At 40.3% G+C, this 22,454-nt stretch overlaps 1 protein-coding gene across 3 annotated transcripts in view; it reads right to left on the reverse strand.

Annotated features, from left to right (window-relative positions):
- Positions 1-2,328: 2,328 nt before the first annotated feature.
- The window catches only part of TBK1 (TANK binding kinase 1), a 55,836-nt gene continuing 35,710 nt past the window's right edge, over positions 2,329-22,454 (reverse strand). For 2 of the 3 annotated variants that reach the window (XM_073327889.1, XM_073327888.1), the window contains 11 exons: positions 20,518-20,609; positions 19,845-19,946; positions 12,686-12,761; positions 10,482-10,606; positions 10,304-10,380; positions 9,923-9,962; positions 8,344-8,445; positions 8,155-8,251; positions 6,752-6,858; positions 6,174-6,245; positions 2,329-5,213 (listed from right to left, as the gene is read on the reverse strand). In XM_073327889.1, the coding sequence (XP_073183990.1) occupies positions 5,162-5,213; positions 6,174-6,245; positions 6,752-6,858; positions 8,155-8,251; positions 8,344-8,445; positions 9,923-9,962; positions 10,304-10,380; positions 10,482-10,606; positions 12,686-12,761; positions 19,845-19,946; positions 20,518-20,609 (942 nt within the window). In that variant the 3' untranslated portion in view covers positions 2,329-5,161. The remainder of the gene's footprint in view (positions 5,214-6,173; positions 6,246-6,751; positions 6,859-8,154; positions 8,252-8,343; positions 8,446-9,922; positions 9,963-10,303; positions 10,381-10,481; positions 10,607-12,685; positions 12,762-19,844; positions 19,947-20,517; positions 20,610-22,454) is intronic. The other variant, XM_073327890.1, reaches the window with a different exon arrangement.

Here is a 22,454-nt window from a genome sequence, read left to right on the forward strand (position 1 = left end):
TTGCATAGTATTTTAGGTTTCTTGCAAAAGGGGTACAAAGAAAAGTGGGACAATCTTGTGTATAAAATCACCAGAAAGGATGATTTTTTAATCTTTCTGTATCAATTCATCTTTTTATCAAACCACCATGAAAATTTCAAAATGCTCAAAGTTTGTATTTTTTGCCATTTTTGAGATTTTTACAAATACAAGTTTAAAATTCCTCTTAAAACTATAATGTGATCTTAACTATGGCCCAGTTACCACTATACCATAATAGACCCTTATACCACCCGCCCTCATCCCCATAGTACGTGAGCGCGATCCAGTAGTACATTGAACATGACTAAGGTCTGTCTTATGTAGTTTGTTCTCTCGCTCTCAACCTCTTCCCCCAGAGAATTTTGTGCAGTGCAGTAATTCATTTTGATAGAGTTTGTTTGTTTAATGTACATGTTTATTAGAGAAGACAAGGTGGAAGAAGTGGCACTTAGAGGGGAAGGTGCTAAGGTTTCTGATAAGTTCTTTTGAAAGTTTGTGCCACAGTCTTGGACTCATAGCTCAGAAAGCTGTGTCCTGCACAGTGAAGCTTTACCTTATAGCAAAATGTCCCAATGTGCCCCAAGCCATGGGCAAAAGTAGTTTGGTGGAGAATACTGGAGTAGTCCAGGAGGGAGATCCCTTTTCCAAGTTCTGGGATTCCTTTAAACTTTTGAAAAAATGCCCACACTGGTTTTTAGCAAGTAAGGGACTAGGGATTTTATTGGTAAGCTAAATTATAACTCAGAATTTAGCTGTGTTTAATATGAGTAGCTGGGCAAATTTTAAACAGCAACAACTCTAATTTTTTCACCCCATATTTCTAAACTGTAGTGAATCATGTACATTGCAGAGCAAGGTCTATAGCCATACAAAGTTTCACATGTAACAGTTCATCTGTTTTTGTGATACAAGTAAGTCGCACTATTATTAAATAGGAAAACTTGCTTTTTAAGCTCTACAGAACTCAGATTTGATTGAAGTGTGCTTCAGTTAATCAAAATAAACTTTGTGTTGGCACTAAACATGAAAAACTTCAGTTCAAGACGCAAAGCTTTTAGAAAGTTTGAATGACTGAAAAAGGAGGTTTACAGTAACTTTTGTAACCTTAACTAAAGCAGTTGCTACATGACCTTGCTACAGTACTGCAGAGGTTCTTCCATGCATGCTTAGATCTTGTTGAAACTAGATTTTTTGCTAGTATAGCTACTCTGGCAAATTCTTGAAGTGGAAATATAGCTTATACGGGCAAGAGTTCCATGCATGAAATAAGCTATATAGGTAAAGGGATTTTTTTGCTGGTAGAACTGCATCTACACTAGGGCTTTTGCCCACATAGCAATGTTCGTTAGGTTGTGATTTTTTCACACTCCTAACCAGCACAGCTGTGGTGGTAAACCTTTTTGCATAGACCAGACCCTAGTCTCCTCTGTTACCCTAGTCTCCTCTGTATACAATAATGCTTTTTGGAAAGCACTAGGGCTAAGGGTTGATACCTTTCCTCTCTGCTTCAATTAAACGATTAGTCTCAGGTTGGTTGGTTGGAGATTAGTCTTTTTTGGAACTATTACAGTTAATACATCCATCAAAAATAATCAAAATCAGAAAGTGAGAGGTAGGAAACATGCATGAAAATTATGTATTGGAATACTTAGCAGTCAAACTTAAATGAAAGAGCGAGCTGTTTCAGAATTGGCTAGAGACTGGTTCTAATTTTACCCAAACCAGTTTGTCTAGCTTGTTTGTTCCTTGTTTCACTTTTACTCCCTTTCAAGGCTTGTTCAACTTTTTAAAATGTTTATGAGTGAAGTGTCTCCTGCCGCCTTTTGTAATCCATGCTGTAGCATTATACCCTGTAGGTATTTTATGAAGTCCCACATACTGTGTCTACAGTGACCTTTTTCTTAAAACTTCTGCTACGGAATTAGCAAGATTCAGTGGGAGCTCCTCTGCAGAAAAGGTATCAGTAGGATGAGCACTGAGGGGACACAACATGTGCACACCCACACTGCTCAGAACAAGTTTAAACAATACAGTGGTGAAAAAGTTTGTTGCTGCTGGCACCTAGTCTATGCTAGTGCTTCCATTATTGCGCAGGACAGAAACGCTCTTTTCTGTATTAGGACAGTACTGAGCACATTTTTGCTGCTACTGCAATCTAAATAATGGTTTGAAACTTGTAATTTTATTCCTTATATTTCATTTGCGTTTAAGGGGAAATAGTGGTATATCATGAAAATTATAAGCCAATTTTTACAAAACAAAATGAAAATAAATGATGAAAAGAAGCCTGGAAATTAAAGACACGCCTTAGAATAAATGGTTGATATTGTATTTATGTATATAAGTCATTCACTCATGCAATTTTACAATTAATATGTAGACGGGCTTGCTAATGTATTACTTTAATCAGTTACTTAACACTATAACTCTAAAGTAGTAATTCAGTTTCAGAGGGGGAAAAAAACCCTATAATACTGTCAATTGTCTTAGCAAACCTATACTTTCCATATTAAGGATTGACAATATGATGACAGTTGATATGAACGCAGCCAATCTCATGGTACACCACACACCACGCATCAAGGACTAAAGCCAATAAGGGATGTTTCATAAGAAAGTAATCAGTAATATGCTTAACTGATTACTTCAAGTCCATTAGCCAGTTTGTAACACATTACTTTTTCAAAACAATTTTAACAAGCCTTTATACATTATTGGTGGATTTACAAGACTAAAACCAGCAGTGTTTTAAAATGAACATGTTATGAAGCAACATGATAGAAAAAAAAAACATTAAACATTTTCATCCTTGTGAAAATAGTAAGCGACTGTACACTGTGGCATACAAACTATGTTTACAACGATTAACTCTCCCCATTCAGACTGCTTCTATGTAAGAGAAATAAGACTCCTCTATTCCTCTTACAATTGTCTTTTCTCTGAAAATTCAATCTTTCAACCAATATAATTTGTTTTACAAAGTTAAAATTCCTTAAAATAATGAACAAAATAACATAGACATAGAAATAATCTGTTATTCCAATATACATTTATGTACAATTTAAGAACCTGATTCTTCAAACATCTATGCACATAAAGTTTACTAACATTCAGCAGGATTACCGACATGAAGTCATTCATGTGCATGCTAACACAATCAGGCTCTAAAATATTCCCATAACTTAAACACTTTGAAGTAAACACTTTTAAATGACATGGCTAACCCAGAAAAAATGGATTTTTTTTCTCTCTTTTTTGGGCAACAAAATTGTTGCACCGATTTTGCAGAGCAATTTTTTCCAAAAAGTTTGCAAGCTGAGGAGCATCTTTTACCGTACGTAGGGGTAAATGATATTTGAACAGGCAATGAAAGCAACCCAGTATTAGAGACTGTAAAGCAGTGTATATATTACTTTAAGACTGGAGCAACCAACCAGAAACACCAACTTCATAATTTCTATTTTAAGTATAAAATACATTTTAATGTTTTGAAATTTTTATTCCTGTACTGAGATGGGGGCAGAAAGACAGGGGAATAAACATCACAAAACTGAGTCTTACACATGTGTACCTGTTACTGGCTGCTTTTTATTTGGTTGCATGCTTCAGGGTTTTACTGTGTTTATAAAAAGCATGAAATAATCTAGGACTAATCTATCTCAGAAACTACATGTTACCTTACATGCCTTATTGCAAACAGGAATGGCAGAGATGGAACTGTTGGCCATCCATGGCATTGTCTCAAAAGAGAAAGAATGAGGCCTTTGCTCCAGAAGGCCCATGATCCTTGAATGCTCTTCCTCAACAATATGTAGCAGACTACATCAGTGGCAAAACTCAGGATATTTGCTTCCTTTTTAATTTCATAGGTTTTGGAGGAGACAGTTTTCTTCTCCATGTTTTGGGCTGAGTTGTGCAGTGTTGGAGGAGCAGGGTGTAGTATTAACTTTGTATTTGGGGTTGGGCTGCGTGCAGTTACTGGTTTTGAATGTGCTAACTTTTCTGTTTAGTAGCTGCTTTTGGTTTCAAATAATTTTTGTTAGATGCCAGAAGCCTTCAGTATGGGGCACCACAGATGTAAGAAAGTATTACTAGGTTTTCCCTCCCAAGTTTAACATCTTATTAGTCATAAGCTGTGACACTGTACTTTGTTGGTTTTGGTCCCTTTCTGAGAATTACATTTTTAAAAAATAGTTATTTTGCTGATGTTAAACTAGCACTGAAGCAAGACAAAGTGATTTATGGACTCCAACACTAAACTCCCATAATACTTAGCCAAATGATTATCATGGAGAACATGGCACCCAACATGGACAGGACTAAAAACCTTGTGAATTTATTTTCTCACACACAAGTGGACTATTAACTTGGTAGACAAAGGGGAAGAAACTTATCTCCTCTCTTTGTCCTAGATGCATGCTGTTCACGTTGAATTACAGATGCAAAGACAAGATCAAATGGTCTTCATTCAAGTACTGTAGTTGATCATGAGTCATTGACTAGGTTCTGAAATAACACACTGGTATTAAGGGAAGCCCAAGCGCCCTTTAAAACAGTGGTGCCCAGACTTTTCCTGTCGCAACTCCCCCCTTACCAGTAATGGAATCTGTCTATGCCCCCCTCCCGCATTACTGCACAGCTGGATGGTACTCCCACTCCATCCCCTGTGGGGACTGACCTGGGCCCTGCTGTGTGCCCCCAAAACATTCTTCCACACGCCCCTAAGGGGGTCTGCCCTACAGTTTCGGGACCACTGTTTTAAAAACTATTAATAACTTCTCTGAATGCAAGCTAGTTCAAGCCACAAATTCTCTTTCAAGAAACAAAAGTAAATCATGACCCAAAAGTCAACATTCAATGAATGTCTATTTAGCATTATTGCCGTAATCCTTTGCCATAGTTCCTTAAAGGGATAAAATTTATAACCAGGTCAGAAAATTTAACAGTAATTCTATTTTAACATTAACAAAAAACTGATATAATTGTTATATTTACAGTATATACATATTTACATAATTTTGTTAAATACTAGAGTTGCAGAAAAAAATTGCTGTACAGAATGCTTTTTCTGCATTTAAATGCCCCTTATAGCATTTTTTTTCTGTGAAAAATGAACAGTCTTTTCATGGTCCTTTGTTGACTAGATACAGTCTACATTCCGCAGGCCACCATCCACAGTCAAAGCACCAAATCTAAAGTGAAAGAAACATTTTATTCTTAGCTGATTAAACTTGATTTAATACACAATAAATTAACGCTTACTCTAGAATAAAATTAATGTGTTTCTTTTTTGAGTTCATTTAACTATAACTTAATTATGTTCTTCCCCCCCTCTTGCCACACCCCAACACACATTTATTTCTTAAAATAGTATTCTTGGAGACACATGAAGAGCGTGTATACAACAGGTCACTGAATGATCTAAGCACAGGACCGAGAACCAGGAACAAGTGAGTTCTTAGCCCAGTACTACCACTGACTCACAAACTCACTAGGAGGCCTTAGGCAGATCGTAACACCTGTGTAGGAAATGGACCCATTACTAATAGCTGCCATCTGCAATGGATACCCCTGAACCAGTGAATGAAAATGATTTGACTGCTAGCATAGACAGAACAGAATCATTTTCAGTGCCATTAAAGAAAGCATTGTTTCAGAATGGTTATAAAAAGTATGATTGACTTGTTTTCTCAGTGCTATTTCATTACAGCTAATGCTAAAACTGCAGAATGACTAATACAGATTGGTATCATTCCATAGTTATTAAACTTAAAGTGATATCTGAAAATTAAAAAAGGTTAGATGCGAGCCTGTGGATCACTGCAAGAAATACCGTGTAAATCCAGCATTCACCACTCTGAGCAACAGTTATTTCCACTAAGTGACCCTAGGTAATTTCAGCTCTCTTGGTGCTTTTACCTGCATCACAAATTAACTTCCACAGTAATGGAACAAATAGCATTGTTTTCAAATAAAGACAACAACTGTGGCCATATCAGCTTGAAACATGTCTCAGAGCAACAATTTGGAAACAGGTGTCTATACTACAGCTGTCCAAGAGATAAAATTGCCCATTTTCTAGCTCCCTGCATCCATTAACTTCCATACCAAATTATAACACCCCACACCAAAAAGTAAAAATTACTATTTGCCTTTCTAAAATGTGGTTATTCTCAGCTAGTTCTTTAACAACACCTTCCATTTCCTCCTTCAGTTTCTTCATACTGTATAACAAAAAGCAAAAGAAAGGTCTTCAGCGATTATAAACAGTTTTATCCATTGCATGCCAGTTTTAATGTTACATTCATTATGAAATAAATGTGTCAAAATGGTATAATAGAAACAGTTTAATAATAAAATTGGAAGAAAAAATATTCTGAAGATGCCCAAACATTAGAGTGACTCATCACAATGAAGTTTCCAGTAACTTGCAATTGTGTACAAAATAAAGGAGAAGCATATTAAGTTGACTTGAGAACAAAATCTGACAAAAGTAATAAATGAAAACAGTGAATGGTATGATTTTTCCCTCATGTCCATAAGTACATCAGCATTCAGAAATACCAGTTTGTTTTTGTAACCGACAGAAAATGCCTGACCTTTAGGCCGTAGCCACTTAACTGCTTTAAAAATGGAAAGGCAAGTTAAGTCAACAATAAAAACACAAATTTTCTCTAATTCCTCTATAGAAAGCACATGAAAGTATTACAATTATCCACCTAATTCTTACCCAAGAGTCATTTCCACTAAAGTGTTTGAACTTGGATAGATTGGATTCATTGTATGTTTGATCCCAGTGGAAGCTGCAAACGTTTTCTGTCGCAGAGTTTCTTGTAACTGCAATAAATAAATAAGGTAAGTAAGTAACATGATCACAGGCCAACAAACTGCCATGTGCATTTCAATGTCCATCTTCAAATCCCTCCTTGAAATATTCCCCTACAAAAGCCATGACTATGGTTAGGCAGCTGTGCGCTGCCTATCATGCTGAGTAGTATTGACTCATGCTCTCTCCTGTCTGTCTGTTGCATTCTCTCATCTTACTCTTTGTAAGCTCTCAAGAACAGAGACAATCTCCCTGTTGTATGTTTGTCCAGTACCTAGCATAAAAGGGATCTTATCCATGACTGGGGCTCCTAGGCACAAGTAACATTATTAATAAATATAGTAATGACCCTGCTCCTCTCAGACTTTTGCTCAGGGAGATCAGCTGGATTCCCCCCCCTTTTTACACTTGTGTTTTTTTTAAAAAGTAATTTTGTTGTACTAAAATATGTTTATTTGCCCTCAGACTTCTTTCTGTATTTGGGGACACTGTATAATGAAGACTAATACATATCATGTCTGAATGTCTTAAACGTTTGACACATCTTTAATGAATGGTTAGACTCTGCAGAAGAAAGCAAGATATACACTTTCATGCCTCTGATTTTTCCCCAGGAACCTGGTTTTGAACTGATTCTGGTGGCTCTGAATAGATCTGCGCTCCAAATGGCAACTGTCCGAGTGCTAAAAAATTCAATAATTCTGGCCTCATGGCAGAGATTTTAAGTTTCTTCCAATTGTATATTGTTCCTAAAATGTGGTTTTACTGTGAAGAATGACTGTAAAAATGACACTGCGGGGTTTCATTGTTCTGATGCTCAGGCACAAGACTGGGACACAAGAATCCTGGTTTAACTCTGCCACAGAGTGAAAGAGAGCTTAAGCTAGTCTCTGCGCCTCAATTCCCTGTCTATAAAATGGGGATAATACGTCTCAACCTCAGAAGAATGTATGAAGATAAATTTATTAATGTTCAGGATGCTCAGAGATTATGGTGATGGGAGCCACATAGAAAAGATTGAGATGGAATCACTGAAAAACATCTGAAGTTGCTCAGTTGTTTTTTTTTAAACTGCTGATCCTGTAAACTCAGTCTGGACTCTGAATCAGGTGGCGTTCTATCCAGCTCACACATCACTAGCAATACAGCTTCTACAGGCCAAACTATTACATCTGTGCAGCCCTATTACTCTCAGTAGGTTTGCACAGATGTAAGTGGAACTTGGTAAACTATCCTGTTGAGGGAAATGGAATAGAATCCTTTGCTCACTCAGTCTAAAAACTGGACATAATTTAGGACCAGTATACCTCATTTATATAGTCCTGGTATTTGGATACCTCTTCTTCAATATCAAAACACTGTCTGGTGATCGTCAGTAACTGTTTCCTTAAATGAAGCATCTTTCTGGAAGCAAAAAAAAAAAAGTATTTTAAAAAGGCAATCAGCAAAATCATGGTGCTGTCACAATGTTGAACTCTAATGAATCAGTCTCTTGCCTCAACCAGTCCTCTGCCTTGTCCAAAAATGTCTCATACTTGCTGACACATTCATCTTTGAACAGAGAGATGGCTTTTGTGGCATGTAAATTCAGCTTCTGCCTGCAATACAGAAATAATCAACTGAATATTGTTATATCACTTGCAGGACCTTCATTCCCCAAATGATTTTTTTAAAGTTTTGAGGCATACGAGGTATATATGAAGATTTAAAATGTCTAAAAAACCTTTATCCAACTTATTTTGTGTGCTACCATAATGTGTTTATACTGGATGAACTGCCAGGTTATATTTCAAAATTAATTTCCAAGATGTTCCACTTTCAAATGTCCCATTTGAGGCAAAAATTTGGCTAGCTGTAACTATTATTTACAAACTATGCACTCATACTACTTTTTCCATTTGAAATTTGAAACCTTGATTATATTTAAGGAAAGGAAATGATGGATAGAAAGGACAGAGGAACTTCTTATTATAATTCATTATTTGTATTACCATAGTGCCTAGCAGCATCAGTCATGGACCATGACTCCACTGTGCTAGGCACTGTACTAACCGAACAAAAAGGCAGACCCATACCCCATTAAGCTTACAGTCTAAGTGTAAGACAAGAGGTGGATACAGATGAGCAAAGAAGGAGGACATAGACAATATTGGTCAGCTTGATAGGCAGTGGTCTCAGCACTAACCATGCTTGTGTGTGTGAACTAGGAAGTGGAATCATGGAATGTGAAATTTTGGAAGACTACAACTCCCATGTCAGCGTTTAGGTTTTTACAGAACAAAGTCTTGAATGATGGCTAGTTGGTAATCTTACCTGTATGGTTTATATATGGACAAAGTACCTGTTTTCTCATTAATATCACACAACCGGCATCCACCCAGGAAACAGCTGAAATGCACACTGCTCACTTGCCTACCCAGTGATAAAGTGCTACAATTAAGACTGGAGTGGCCAGCCAGTAATTCTGCTGCCACCAAAAAGACCCAAGATCTAGGAGCTGAGTTCTCAGACCACCACCGCTGAAATTACTGCAATCGCAGAACAGAAAGCAATACTTTATGCCATCCTCTAGCAATTTCCTTTTGGGAGTGTATGGAGTAAAAAGAGATGTGCTCAGGATCCCAAGTGACACTTGGAGACCCCACAGGGAAAACACTGGAGCTCCACTAGTAGTAGCAAAGGCAGAACACTTTAGGGAGAGAAATCAACTATAGACATTCCTTAAAAGTAGCAAATTGGAAAGGAGGCAGGAATTACAAAATGTCTACTGGGTACAAGATATTTTACATACACATGCACTCAAACCCATATATGCCCTCAGTCAAAGACCAATTAGTTAATTAACATCCACACTTCAAGGTATATAAAGTTACCCCATCTCTAGAAAGCAGATAATTATGATTAACAAATATGCATAAAATCTGTCATCGTGCTTGACAGAAATTGAAAGAAAGTTGCTGTTTGAAAGAGCTTATAATCTATATCGAAGAGGAACCAGCAGGAAAGGTAACTGCCAAAGATTTGTCAGGGACCTTAGCACAAGTGATATTTTTTAAATGTAATTTTAACACTTACTTGTCAAATTTGTGGATTTGTTCCTCATTATAAGGAAGTCCTAGTATCAGAGGAAATCAAAGATATTACTGATTTAATTCTATTAAATTTAGCCATCATCCTACAGAATTGTTTTATCCCTGTCTGAGTAAGCATTAGGTAGCAAGCATGGACATTTATTTTTTTCAATGCAGATGTTTAAATTTATAAAACCAAAGTTGTGGTTCACTTGTTCCCTCAGATTATTTTCCTAACTGTTGTCCTACAGAGCACTCAGGACATATTCACTGTGGTTGGCCATTTCTCCCCATCACTACTAAAAATATCTGAACAGACTTAAGGCTGACTTGTCCTTTATACTTTTAATTATTCTTAATGTATACTAAAAATAGAATTACTTACTACGTTCTGCTTTGTCTTTCTTGAACTGATAATAAATATCTGTGATAGAACTCAGCAATACTTGTAGCTTTTCTGGACTAGAAGGGGGTGGGTGGAAACAAAAGGTTAATTATAATGAACGTAGGTCAGTACAGAAATGAGAATATGTTTAAGTAATGAATGTGAAGTTGTCACTTACTTTCTGTCTCTGGGATGTGTGCCTTCCTGATTTGCCCAGGTATCACTCAGCAATCCACCAGGAGACAGTTTATCTTCAATGTCATGAAGACTGGGCTCTATTGTTCCCCGAGAGCTAGAAAGCTGCTTAAGAACAACAGTTTCACCACTACTATTGCCAAAAATCACAAATGATCTTGCACTTGAGATGGGATTCAGTGCATTTTCACTTTATTATAGTGATAATAAATAATACCACCACCACCACCACCACCTAGTCCTCACTTCACTAATTGTCTCCAACTATAGGAATATGCCTAGACAACTTATGAAGTATTTAGCAGCTCAAATGTTCACTTTAAGAACATACAAATATGGCATTATTAGGAAAAGTATCTTCTTTGGAGTTAATATTTCTGCCGATTAACATTTATTTTCTCAATAAGCAGTATCTTCTCTTTGTCTCTCTCTTTCACCTATCTTCATGCTTTTTTTCCTATACTGCCCAATCCTGGAACTTCCTCCCTGCTTCAGTGCATCAAACTCTTTCTCCATGAAGTCTCTTAACACCAACCTTCAACCATACAAATGCTGCAACCAACACATTGCAAAAGACAAGAAAAATACAGTAAGATAGTCTTCCTCTAGATCTCCCAATGCATTTCATGTTTTTTATTCACACTGTTAACACTACAGAAACAATAGCACTTGAAGACAGCAAGCTGACTTTTGTTTTGGCTTGCATATCAAAAAACTATTAACTGAATTCTTATTGCATGATCTTTATTTTGTTGGAGGGCAGTCCAGAAAGAACTCAGACTGACTTTCAAATTCCAGGTTGAGTCTGCATGAGCTGGCAGCTAAATATTATATATGTACACACACACACACACACTTTTAAACAGAGGAGGATCTGAAGTCACTGAGAAACATAAATCATGGAACTCTACAAATGTCATAAAAAATAACTTTCTAACCACACGACCTACCTAAAAACCCCCCACCTTTCCATGGTATTTGCCCAGATGAATGTATTATGTGCCTACCATTTTATTTTAATATTCTCTGTTTCTGTAATTTGCTAATAAATTCTGTTTTTATTTCATGACAACTAGGTTCAAGAGCCCAGTAGTAGCAGAGAATCAACAAAGAGCCCATCAGAGACACCATCATTATATCACCCTGAGTATGAGATTCCTGGCATGGCAGAGATGTAATCGCCATCCCCAAGATGAGCCACAAAGGGGAGTTAGGGTGGGCACAGGGACAGCTAAAATCCAGTAGGGTACTAGATATGATTATATGCCATACTAGCTCTTTCTGTGAGAGGCTCAAAGCTTCACTTTCTCTAGATCCCACAAGAATATTCCTGGTCTGTTTTGTATCTGACAATTAAAACTATAGTTTTTCACTCTCCTATTTACATAGCCTATAGAATAGGAACAACTTTGCTATAATACTATCCTCAGACAAATATTAAATTCTCCATTATTTAGTATTTTAAAATTTCCTTTTTTAATTTAAAACTGTAGATTTCAAAGGACATGGTAGTGACATGATTCATACACATTTTACAAAATACGTGAAGAACTTTGGGATCCTTCCAAATGAAATGCAAAATAAGCACATTTAGATTTTTTAAAGCTTGGTGCTAAGGATATTTTTTTTGAGTGTCTGATATCTGGGATGACTCCTTCAGTGGACACATTGCTCTTTCTATTCGAATGTGCATGGGAGAGGTTTTGGGGTGCCAGATCTGGGCAGAGCTCACCTCGGGCAGCTCCTCACAAGCGCCAACATATCCCTGCAGCTCCTAGGCGGAAGTGCAGAGGAGCAGCAGGGACATGTTGCCACTTGCGGGAAGTCGCCCGAGCTGAACGCTACCCAAATCCGGCACCCCAAAACCCCTCCCCAACCCCCTGTCCTGAGCCCTCTCCCACGCCCAAACTCTCTCCCACAGCCCACGCCCCATACACCCTCCCAAAATGCTGGTTTATAGAGCTTTCCAGTTGGTAGAGTACCAGATAACACAGCTGTATTTTTCTTTAGAAAATAACAACATCACAATTTTCGTATGCAAAGAAACTCTCAGAAGAAGAGGAAAGCTGCTAAGAAAATCTAGAGGTTTTTCCTTGTAGAAAGCATCTTTCAAAACTGCATCTTTGGACTTTTATACAGGTACACTCAATATTTTGAGAACTTCTTATTACAATATTAGACACTTACAAGCAATAGTTTAGTATGTATCTCTGAAATTTCATCCATTTCTGTTTCCAAGTGGATCTGCATCAGATTCTCGTATCTGTCCATAAAAATGTAATTCAGTTAAAAACATGACGGCTGTTCATACTTTTGTATTAAACAAACAAAGAACATGTTTTGGGAATTATTTTGTTCCTAGAACTGAAAACAAGAAGTTAATACAATTGTCTACCCTGTCCTAACAAAAGTTAGAAAGTTAAAAAAATCCACCAAAATTATGTGTAACTTTGAGAAGCAATCAATTTAAAAGCTTCCCTAAACAACAAACAAAACATTAGTTCAGTAACAGACTCTTGCCCCTTCATTCCATATTTTCGCTGAACCGTAAAAAAGTTTTAAACTACTTGCATTCCTAGCATTCCTGCTTTTTACTCATTACTTGTATTGTATAGACAGCTGAAATGTCTGGTGTAATCACCTCAATCTGTTTTTGAACTGTACCCCTTAAAAACAGTCAAACACATCAAGCACCAGTTCTCCAACGACTATGGAAACATCTTGGAAAACCTGGGTTATAACCAAATATGATAGGTAGGGCTGGTAGCATGGCCTATTAAGATTTCCCAACCACTTCCTATTATAAGACCCAGTTTTCAATTGCTTATAACTTTGCTAAACGTTAACCCTTCGGGTTGAAGTTTAATGCCAGGTGACTGCCTAAGACTGAATTGTTTCAGAAAGATTCAGCCAAAATGATTCTGCAGTTTCCAAGAATGATGATAGGGAAAAAACATGTTGTCTGCCTGTGTTAAAAAAATCTGGTGACCTTTTTATTTATTTAGAAAAGCACTTGCATCACCATACTTTGGAGCAAACTATTAGAAATTTGGCATTGAGGTGGCCTTCGTATCAGGGATGTGCCTTTTGCTGCCCCTGTGGAAATCTGCTCAAACCTCACCAAGTTATAAGCCTTTGAAAAATTGAAGTTTTCATATGCTAAGTAAAGCTGTGATTTGCACCTCATGTAGACATACCCACACTACCTGTACTCTAGTTAGCTTGCTAAAAAGAGAACTGAGGATGCCATGGTGCAGGTTTCAGGGTAGGCTGCAGAAACCTACCCAGTCCTGCTGGGTACATACTCGCTTGTGCAGCCGTGCTGTGGCATCCTCACTTCTATTCTTAGCAAGCTAGCTAGAGTACAGCAAGCATGGGTCTGTCTACATTAGCTGCAAATCACACCTGCAGCTGCAGTGTAAACAAACCCTTAGAGTTTAACAACTAAAATATCCAAAGATTCTGTACACACTGAGCATGCTCCAGCCCAGGGCTGAGCAGTACTTTTCCTGCAATTACAGCTCTGATTGCTGTGCTCCGTGGAGGGACCAGACGCTAGACATAAAAACAGGGAGACTGTCTCTCCCATTCTCAGAATTCACTCCCTACTGGGTCCAGTCAGTGTGGTAGACGAAGCTGCCTGATTTGAATACAGAGACTACAAGAGGCAGCCCAGCAATGGGAGAAAAGGTGGGACAAGGAATCTAGGGATGCAGACTGGGACTGTAGGCTTGGGGGGGGGGGTGAGACTGGAACAGGGGAGGCAAAGAGACCAGTGGATGGCAGGGGGGAAAAGGTGGAGGCAGGAGAGATAGATATAATAAGCCAGGGTATAGGGGTAAAACTGGGACCGGCTGGGCAAACAGACTGGGATAAGGAGCTGGAGTAGGTAGGGACATTGAGATTGAAGCCTGGGGAGAGAAAACAGGACTGGGGAATGTGGAGGCTTTGGCCAGGGGAGGGGGGAGGAAAGAGAGCAACAGATCAGACACGGAGAGGGGAAGGAGAGAAAAAGAGACTAGAACCAGGATGAAAAATCTGAGGACTAGAGACGGTCACTTACTACATAAGGAGAATGGGGCTGGGATGAGAAAGAGACAGGACTTTGACAGGGTCAGGTTGGGTCAGATGGGGCAAAAGGGTTCATGCTCCAGGGGAATGGGAAGAAAAGTCTGTATCTGCTAGAGCACACTCCTCTGCAGAGCCTGGAATGGAACCCCAAACACCCGAGCCTCACCATTCCTCTGCTCTCAAATATCTGTGCAACCAATGGGAAAAGCGTTTCATCCTCCCTTAGTGCAGGTCCACATAGAGGATAACAATGTACTACTGCTATCAGGTAGGCCCAGATGCTCAAAAGGAGTTAGATGCCATGTCCCTATTACAGACAGCTAAAACCTGAGTTTGGTACCATGGCAATGCACAAAACCCCCTGCCAAACCCTGCAGGTGCCTACACTCGCTCTACGCCTAAGTTTTTGCACTAAAAGTTCCCTAGGTGCCTACATTTCTGCCTCTGAGCATGCACACAGCTTACTCCTGGGGGAATTCTGCATCACTGTGCATGTACATATGTCATGTACCACGCATATTTTTTATTTTTTGCAGAAAACAGCTTCAGCTGAAAAGTTGCTGCAGTTCCACCTTTTGCCTACCAGAACGCGCAGTGGCACTCGAACAGAGCAGCAGCTCCCAGCAGAAAAGAACTTCTGCAGTTCCACCTTTTGCCCACCAGAGGGTGCTGCGGCGCTAGACACAGCGGCCGCTCCTGGCAAGCCCCAGCTATGATAGGGAAGAGAAAAAGCCTGCCTGCCTTCACTGTGAAGGCCAGGTCGGGAGACAGACAGTGTGGGGCTGCTGGGAGGTCAGACAGGGCTCATAAGGGCTAGTGGGGGACGACAGGGCAGAGGGGGAGGGGGGTGCAGAGCTACAGGGGAAAAGGGGTGGCTGAGTGGGGGCATAGAGACACATGGGGATGGAGATGCAGGGACACATGGAGATGAGGGGAGGGGTTGGCTGAGAGGGTGCAGGGACACATGGGCAGAGGGGAAAGGGGTGCAGAGCTACAAGGGGGTAGGGGGATGGCTGAGTGGGGGCACAAAGACACATGGGGACAGGGGCACATGTGCCTGACTGAATGGGAGACGCTAAGGGTCAGCCAGGATCAGCATGGGGATGCTCCCTAACAATCTCTCCCCACCCCCCAAAAATACCTGTTCCATATTTTTCCCGCCCATACCCAACAACCCTTCAAGTTCATACCCAGCCTCCTTCCCATCAATTACTTCCTTCTCCCTCAGCTCCTCCGTTACCTCGACTCCCCCAAGTCTTTGCACTGCTTCTGAGGGGTCCGGGGAATACGGTTCTATACTGTAGTTTAAATGAATTATTACTCAGAATTCTGTATTAATATGCCTAGTAAGGAATCTATTTGTCTAAAAACATTTCCTGAATCTTTATTATTATCTGTATTGTTACAGACATACTTGCTGACAGGTATTTTGAAATAAATTACTAAAATAATTGAAACTGGTGTGATTATATCGTGTTATTTTGACAAATAAAATATGCAGAATTTTAAATTTTTTGGTGCAGAATTCCCCCAGGAGTAACAGTTGCATCTCTGAAGGTGTCTTGTCACCTATCTCCTAACTAAGTCACACACTGATTGACAAACAGGCACAAAGATAGGCATTCAACCACCTAAAATCACATATGGGGTCCAAATGAAATGAGAGCAAGTGACAGAAAATGCATATAGAAGAATGAGAATGACTGTATAGCATGGTGGTTAACACATTCACCCAATGAGTGGGAGACCCAGGATCCAGTTCCCCTGCTCCAGTGACTAATTATTTATCCAGAGTACAACAACTTCAACAGGAGAGAATGAGGGCATGTCACATAAAAATATCACATTACCCAATGGTTAGAACACTCACCTGAGAGATGGGAGATCAAGTCTGATCAAGTCTTCCTCCCGCTCTGGCAGAGAGATGGCAATTGAACCTAGGTCTCCCACATCCCAGGTGAGTGCCCTAACTATTGGTCTAAAATTTAGAAGGTGGGCACCACCACCAGAAACAGCTCCTTGCTAAAACAGAGTAAGGCATCTAACTCTAAAGAGGGTACCCAACCCAATCGCAAACAGGCACCTATCTCCATGAGAGGAGCAGGGCTTAGCACATACCCTTCTCATTAGCATCTTCCACTGGCTAGCTTAGGCGCCTCCATGTCTAGTGTGGTGGCTTTTGTGAATTGCAGTCTAAGGTAGAACTCTGCAGCGGGACTGTGATCCCATGGGTCCTAAGACCTGCTGCCATAATAGCAGGAGCAGGTAAAATGTAGTTTGTTGTGGGCATGATGGGGGGGGGGGGGGGCAGGAAAAAATAAAAGACTGTGGTAATTTGTGGGAAAATACTAAATCTCTCATCAGTTTGTCATAAATAGAATTTCAGCAATGTAAAGCAAGTTTCTCTCTTTTTTTAAAATAAAGATTTTAATATTTAAATTTAAGTGAGGCCTAGAAAGAGATTTGATGTCTATTATCACAAGAGTTAAAATATTTTTATATGGTTTAAGCAAGATTTGTTTTATTCTATTAGTGGTAAAAATTGTGCCTGAATTCTGTGTGTGTGTGTGTGTATCCCATATATATGCTGGTGGGAGCGTGTGTGTGTGTGTATCCCATATATATGCTGGTGGGAGCGGGATAAAAATGCAAGAACCAATGCAGGAGCGGGTGGGAGTGTGTAATGCAAGGTGGGATAGGAGTGGGATTTTTAAAAAAATAGTCCCGCGCAGGGCTCTAGTCTAAGACACCTATCTCTTACCATTCATTGTAAAGGAACTTATGCACCTAACTAAGGCTTTGAGAATCAGAGTGATTTTTCCAGGTATCTAACTTCTTTGAGCATTCAGCCCTCACTCCTTTAGCTCAAGCAGCGGAGGTCTGTGTGGTGGATCTAAAGGTGTCAATGTGATGCTACAAGATGCAATTTCTGTTTTTTCAGTTTGATTTTTTTAAATTAAGGCAATCATGCAAAAATCAGTACATTAAAATAATATTTTTAAGGTTGCAAAAACAAGCACTCAAAAATTAGGCAATGCCAGAATTAAGGCTGCTTGTACAACCTTAATTTGACCCTGTGTGTGTATACATTATGATACAGTTTTTAATTACATGATCACATATTCTTGACTTATAGCAAACCTATATATGAGGTATTAAGTACACATATTAAGCATTAATATAACAGATATTTAGCCCAAATTAGCCTGTGCATTTGTTATAATCCTGTTCACTTATCCCATAACACTTTCCATTTGATGAAGAAAGCTTTGGCTTAAGTAGGTAGGAAAACTGTCAGTATCATATACACCTCTACCCCAATATAACGCGGTCCTTGGGAGACAAAAAAAATCTTACCGCGTTATAGATGAGACCATGTTATATCGAACTTGCTTTGGCCCCCCCGTTCCCTGTTCCTTGACCGCCTCCTCCAGAGACCCCCCCCCTCCCTAATCTCCCCCAGGACCCCACCCCCACCCAACCCCCCTGCTCCCTGTCTCCAGACTGCTCCGACCCCTATCCACACACCCCGACCCCTGACAGGCACTCAGCAGCAGCGGCGGGAAGCGGAGCGCCATGGCGGGAAGCTGGCAGAGTACAGCGGGCTGGGGCCGGGCTGCTCCGCTTCCACCACTGCCGGTGAGTGCGGGGGGGATCCTTCCCCCAAGCCCACTCCCCCGAGCGATATGGCTGGGGCCGGGGCGAGGGAAGTGGAGTGGGCTGCTCCCGGCCCCCTGCTAATCCTCCAGGCCACTCTGGGACTGCAGGGCCCCAAAAGTGCCCCCCCCCACAGCTCCTGCCTCCCAGACCCTGGGGGGGGGAGCCCCTGACCCCCCCCGAGACCCTCTGCCCCTTATCCAACCCCTCGGCCCTGGCCCTGCACCCTTTACACACTGCTCTGAGCTTTGTCGGAGCTTTACCACGTTGTATGCAAACCTGCGTTATATCGAGGTAGAGGTATAATTGTTTCCTCATAGCAACAGAAAGGAAGTTACCTTCACAAACCTATTTATCCTGGTACAAGCCTAGGAGGTGTCTTCACCCCCTTAGTACCTGGAATGAATGTGCTCAGAATAATGTTAAGGGTGCATCATGACCTGGAATGAATGGGTTCGGAACAAAAGATAAAAGGGGTACACCATGGTACCAGAAATAAACAAGGTAAAAAGCTGATTAATTAAATCCAGTTTCAGGTGATGTATATAGTACCTTTTACTAGTAAAGAGGTAGAGTATAAAAAGATGGCTTTAAGGATCTAATTTCAAGGAGCACACATGCTGCACAGGACTGCTCTCAGGAGATTGGTATTGTGCAGAACCCTTTTCCTGTACTATATTAATAAACCTGACTGAATTGGTTATTTGGTCTCGAGTATATTTCATAACGAAACAACAAACCAAAGTGTGGCCAGACAATTGACTATACAAATTATTAAAACGTACTGTAATTTCCATAGGACCCCTGTCTCTTGCAGTGTACAGGACGAACCTGCTCTAGGGATGAATCAGGGCTGTATAGTGAAGGAGACTATTGTCTGTAGTATCCCAGCTTCTTCTGTAGCAGACTTTGAAGGGTATGTAGTGAACGAGACAGGAGATTGCAGGAAGAGTAAGACGGTGTCATGGTTAAGGCATGCAACCTCAAGTCTACCTGCACAGGCAATCTTAACTCTGGCATTTCCTAACTTGTGAATGCTTGACTTGCTACGTTAATAATGTTCTTTTAACATAGTTTTTTGTTTGTCATATTTATAGAAATATTAAAGACAATCATGTATTACAATGTTAAAATCCACTCTCTGCAGCAGGGAGCCCAGGTCTTTAACAACCTGCTTTCATTACACTTTTATTTATCTTTAAAATCATATGCAGGGCAAGCTTACTGCTTTAGCCACTACCATATGACTGAACTACTAGATTATTTGTCCTACCTTTTACTGTAGCTCCCTAAGCCATCAAGAGAACTCAGGCAGGGAGGTGGGAAGGAGAGAAGAGTAATACACACTACTCAACAGTTACTCTCCTTTCCACTAAATTAAGGAACAACATTCAGTGAGGTCCAAGACCACTCCTGTCCTCACTTGGTGCTAGGACTCTGCCATCGGTGAAACAATTGTAATTAAAAAGAAATAACCTTTTTTGTGTGCAGACACATGGTAAAAAAAGTTATCTTTAAATACAGCTGTCACTGAGAAGAAACAACTACAAATTCAGCCAGCAGCCACTGGCAGTGCAATGTATTTACTTCCAAAGAACAATACAATGTTTCTACTCACATTTTCCCAGCTATCTCAATGTTCCTGTTGCAGAAATCCAGCTTGATGACAACCTCTGTCTTTTTGTGCACCGTTTCATTGTAGTCTTCCCTGATTATTTCACTGGAAAGAATAGCATCAGTCTATCAAAAAAAAGTTTTCACTTCCTTATCACATACCTTTGCCTACAGTAATAATGGCTGGTAATAATGAAGAGCAATATCTCTAAGATTTTACATATTATTGTCATATAAAATTTTATGCCAATGTTCTGGCGGACATTACTTCAGTAATAGTTTAGTAGCTAGAGAGATCTTTCACAATCCTATTAACAACATGAACTACCAAAATCATTATTTAAAATTTTGAAATTCATTAATTATTTGTCCATGCTGGTCATATGTTCCGACACTATACTTAAGTTAAAATTATCCAAACTTCTGTAGGAGCTGATTAAACTAAACAACATGGATACCTAGGATCTAGTGTTCAGAAACTGGGTCTTCAGAGTTTCCCCTGATGAGGGAGAAGGAAACATCTGAGAGACTGTGAAAGTCGACTCATACTCATGGTCAAGGGGAAGGAAGAAAGCTTCAGAAGTCATTGGAAGCCCACAAAATTATGCAAGGGGTGAACAACCAGAACAAGTCTTGGTAAAGAAACCATGCCCAGCAAAATTCAACCAATCACTTACATTAACCATCGTATTCCTTTTCGCATTAATTCCTGGTAAAGCAGCAAAGCATTGGCAACTCTACAGGCATAGCATACAACACCTGTTACTCCCTGACAGAGAAATAAACAATGTCAGTACTAATTCAGTGTTCACAACACTGTAGTTTGTTTCTAGTCAATGGATCACAAGAAAGCAACATTGATTAATATTAGAAGAAATTAGAACATGAAGATGGTAAAACAAAATGGGGTAACTTTGCCCATAAATTAGTGTGTATGGGGGGAATCCACATACTTATTATGGTAGCATAGTTAAAGCAAAGATGAGTTTTCCATTACACTGAAATTTCACTGTCTTTGTTAGGCATGAAAATAAGTCTGTCATAATCAAAGTTATACCACATACTCTTGGGAGTTCAGATTTAATTTTCTGGAAAGTTACAAGTAAATGTATTCAGTAGTGTATAGGAATGCAAAGAATTTTTTTTTTAAATAATTCATTTTCAAAATTGTAGGGCCTCATTGTAGGGTCCCATTTTTTGGCATCCACCCAATTCTGCTTACAAACTTTGTTTTAACACCTGGAATTCTAGGTAGATATACGTCTAAACAAAATCTCAAGCAGAAGCTAGTTTAACTTTTTTTTTTTTAATTAAAAGTTACTGATATTATTACTCATAGCTTACTACTTATGCCATAGACTGTGATAAATACTTAAAGGATTTACCAATACGCTGGAGTCATGAGCAGGGGGCGTGGCCTCAACCGGAAGAGGCAGGGCCTTAAATCCCCAGGCCCTTTAAGTCCAGCTACAGTAGTGGCGGCTGGGAGCCCAGGGCCCTTTAAATCACCCCCAAGCTACCAGCTGCAGAGGCAGCTGGGAACCCCGGGGCTCAGGGGCTATTTAAAAGGCCCAGGGCTCCAGCTGCCGCTACTGCAGAGGAGACCTGGGCCCTTTAAATCACTGAGGAGCCCTGGGTGCTCCTGGCTGCCACCGCTACCCCGGGGCTCTGGGCTCTGGCAGAGCTTTAAAGGACCTGGGGCTCCGCTATGGTAATGGCTGCCGGAGCCCCAAGCCCTTTAAATCCCCGCCTGAGCCCTGCTGCCCAAGCCCTGGGGTAGCGGCAGCCGGGCTCAGTCGGGGATTTAAAGGGCCCCAGGGCTCCAGCCACCATTACCACCCCGGATCCACTCTGGAGCCCAGCCGCCGCTACCCAGGGCTTCAGCAGCAGGGCTCCGGCGAGGATTTAAAGGCCCGGGGTGGTAGTGGCGGCTGGAGCTCCAGGGCCCTTTAAATCCCCACCAGAGCCGAGCCCACCCCTACTCCAGGGCTCGGGCAGCAGGGGTCAGGTGGAGATTTAAAGGGCTTGGGACTCCAGCAGCCGCTATCGCCCTGGCCCTTTAAATCCCCACCAGAGCCCCGCCGCCGCTACCCCAGGGCTTCGGCAGCAGGTGAAAATTTAAAGAGCCGGGGCGGTATCAGCGGCTGGAGCTCCGGGGCCCTTTAAATCCCTGCCACAGCCCCACCACCGCTACCCCAGGGCTTTAAATTGCCCTCTGGGAAAGTTGGTCCTGGTATGGCACACCCGAGCGTACCGGCTTACTTTCACCTCTGCTTTTCAGATTAAAAACTTATTTATCTGAAAGTTATCTAACCTGTAGGGTATTTTTAAATAAAATATTTTTGTATAAGACTAGATGATTTTCTGCAATAACCTTAACTTTTAAATATTCTTATTTTGTCTAGGATAAGACTATGAAAGACCACCAGTTAATTGATTTTTTTACCCTTTAAATATTCACTTACCATTAACTATGCACTGTATTGCATATTATAGCAAACGTTTCTTAAAAACTGAAGTGGGGAGGGTAGGAAAACATTTTCTTTCACTGTAAATGAACTCAACTTGTATAAATCCATTAGACATATAAACCTGCTATAACAGTGGTTTTCAA

This window comes from Lepidochelys kempii, chromosome 1, assembly GCF_965140265.1.
Source record: "Lepidochelys kempii isolate rLepKem1 chromosome 1, rLepKem1.hap2, whole genome shotgun sequence".
NCBI classification, from domain to species: Eukaryota; Metazoa; Chordata; order Testudines; family Cheloniidae; genus Lepidochelys; species Lepidochelys kempii.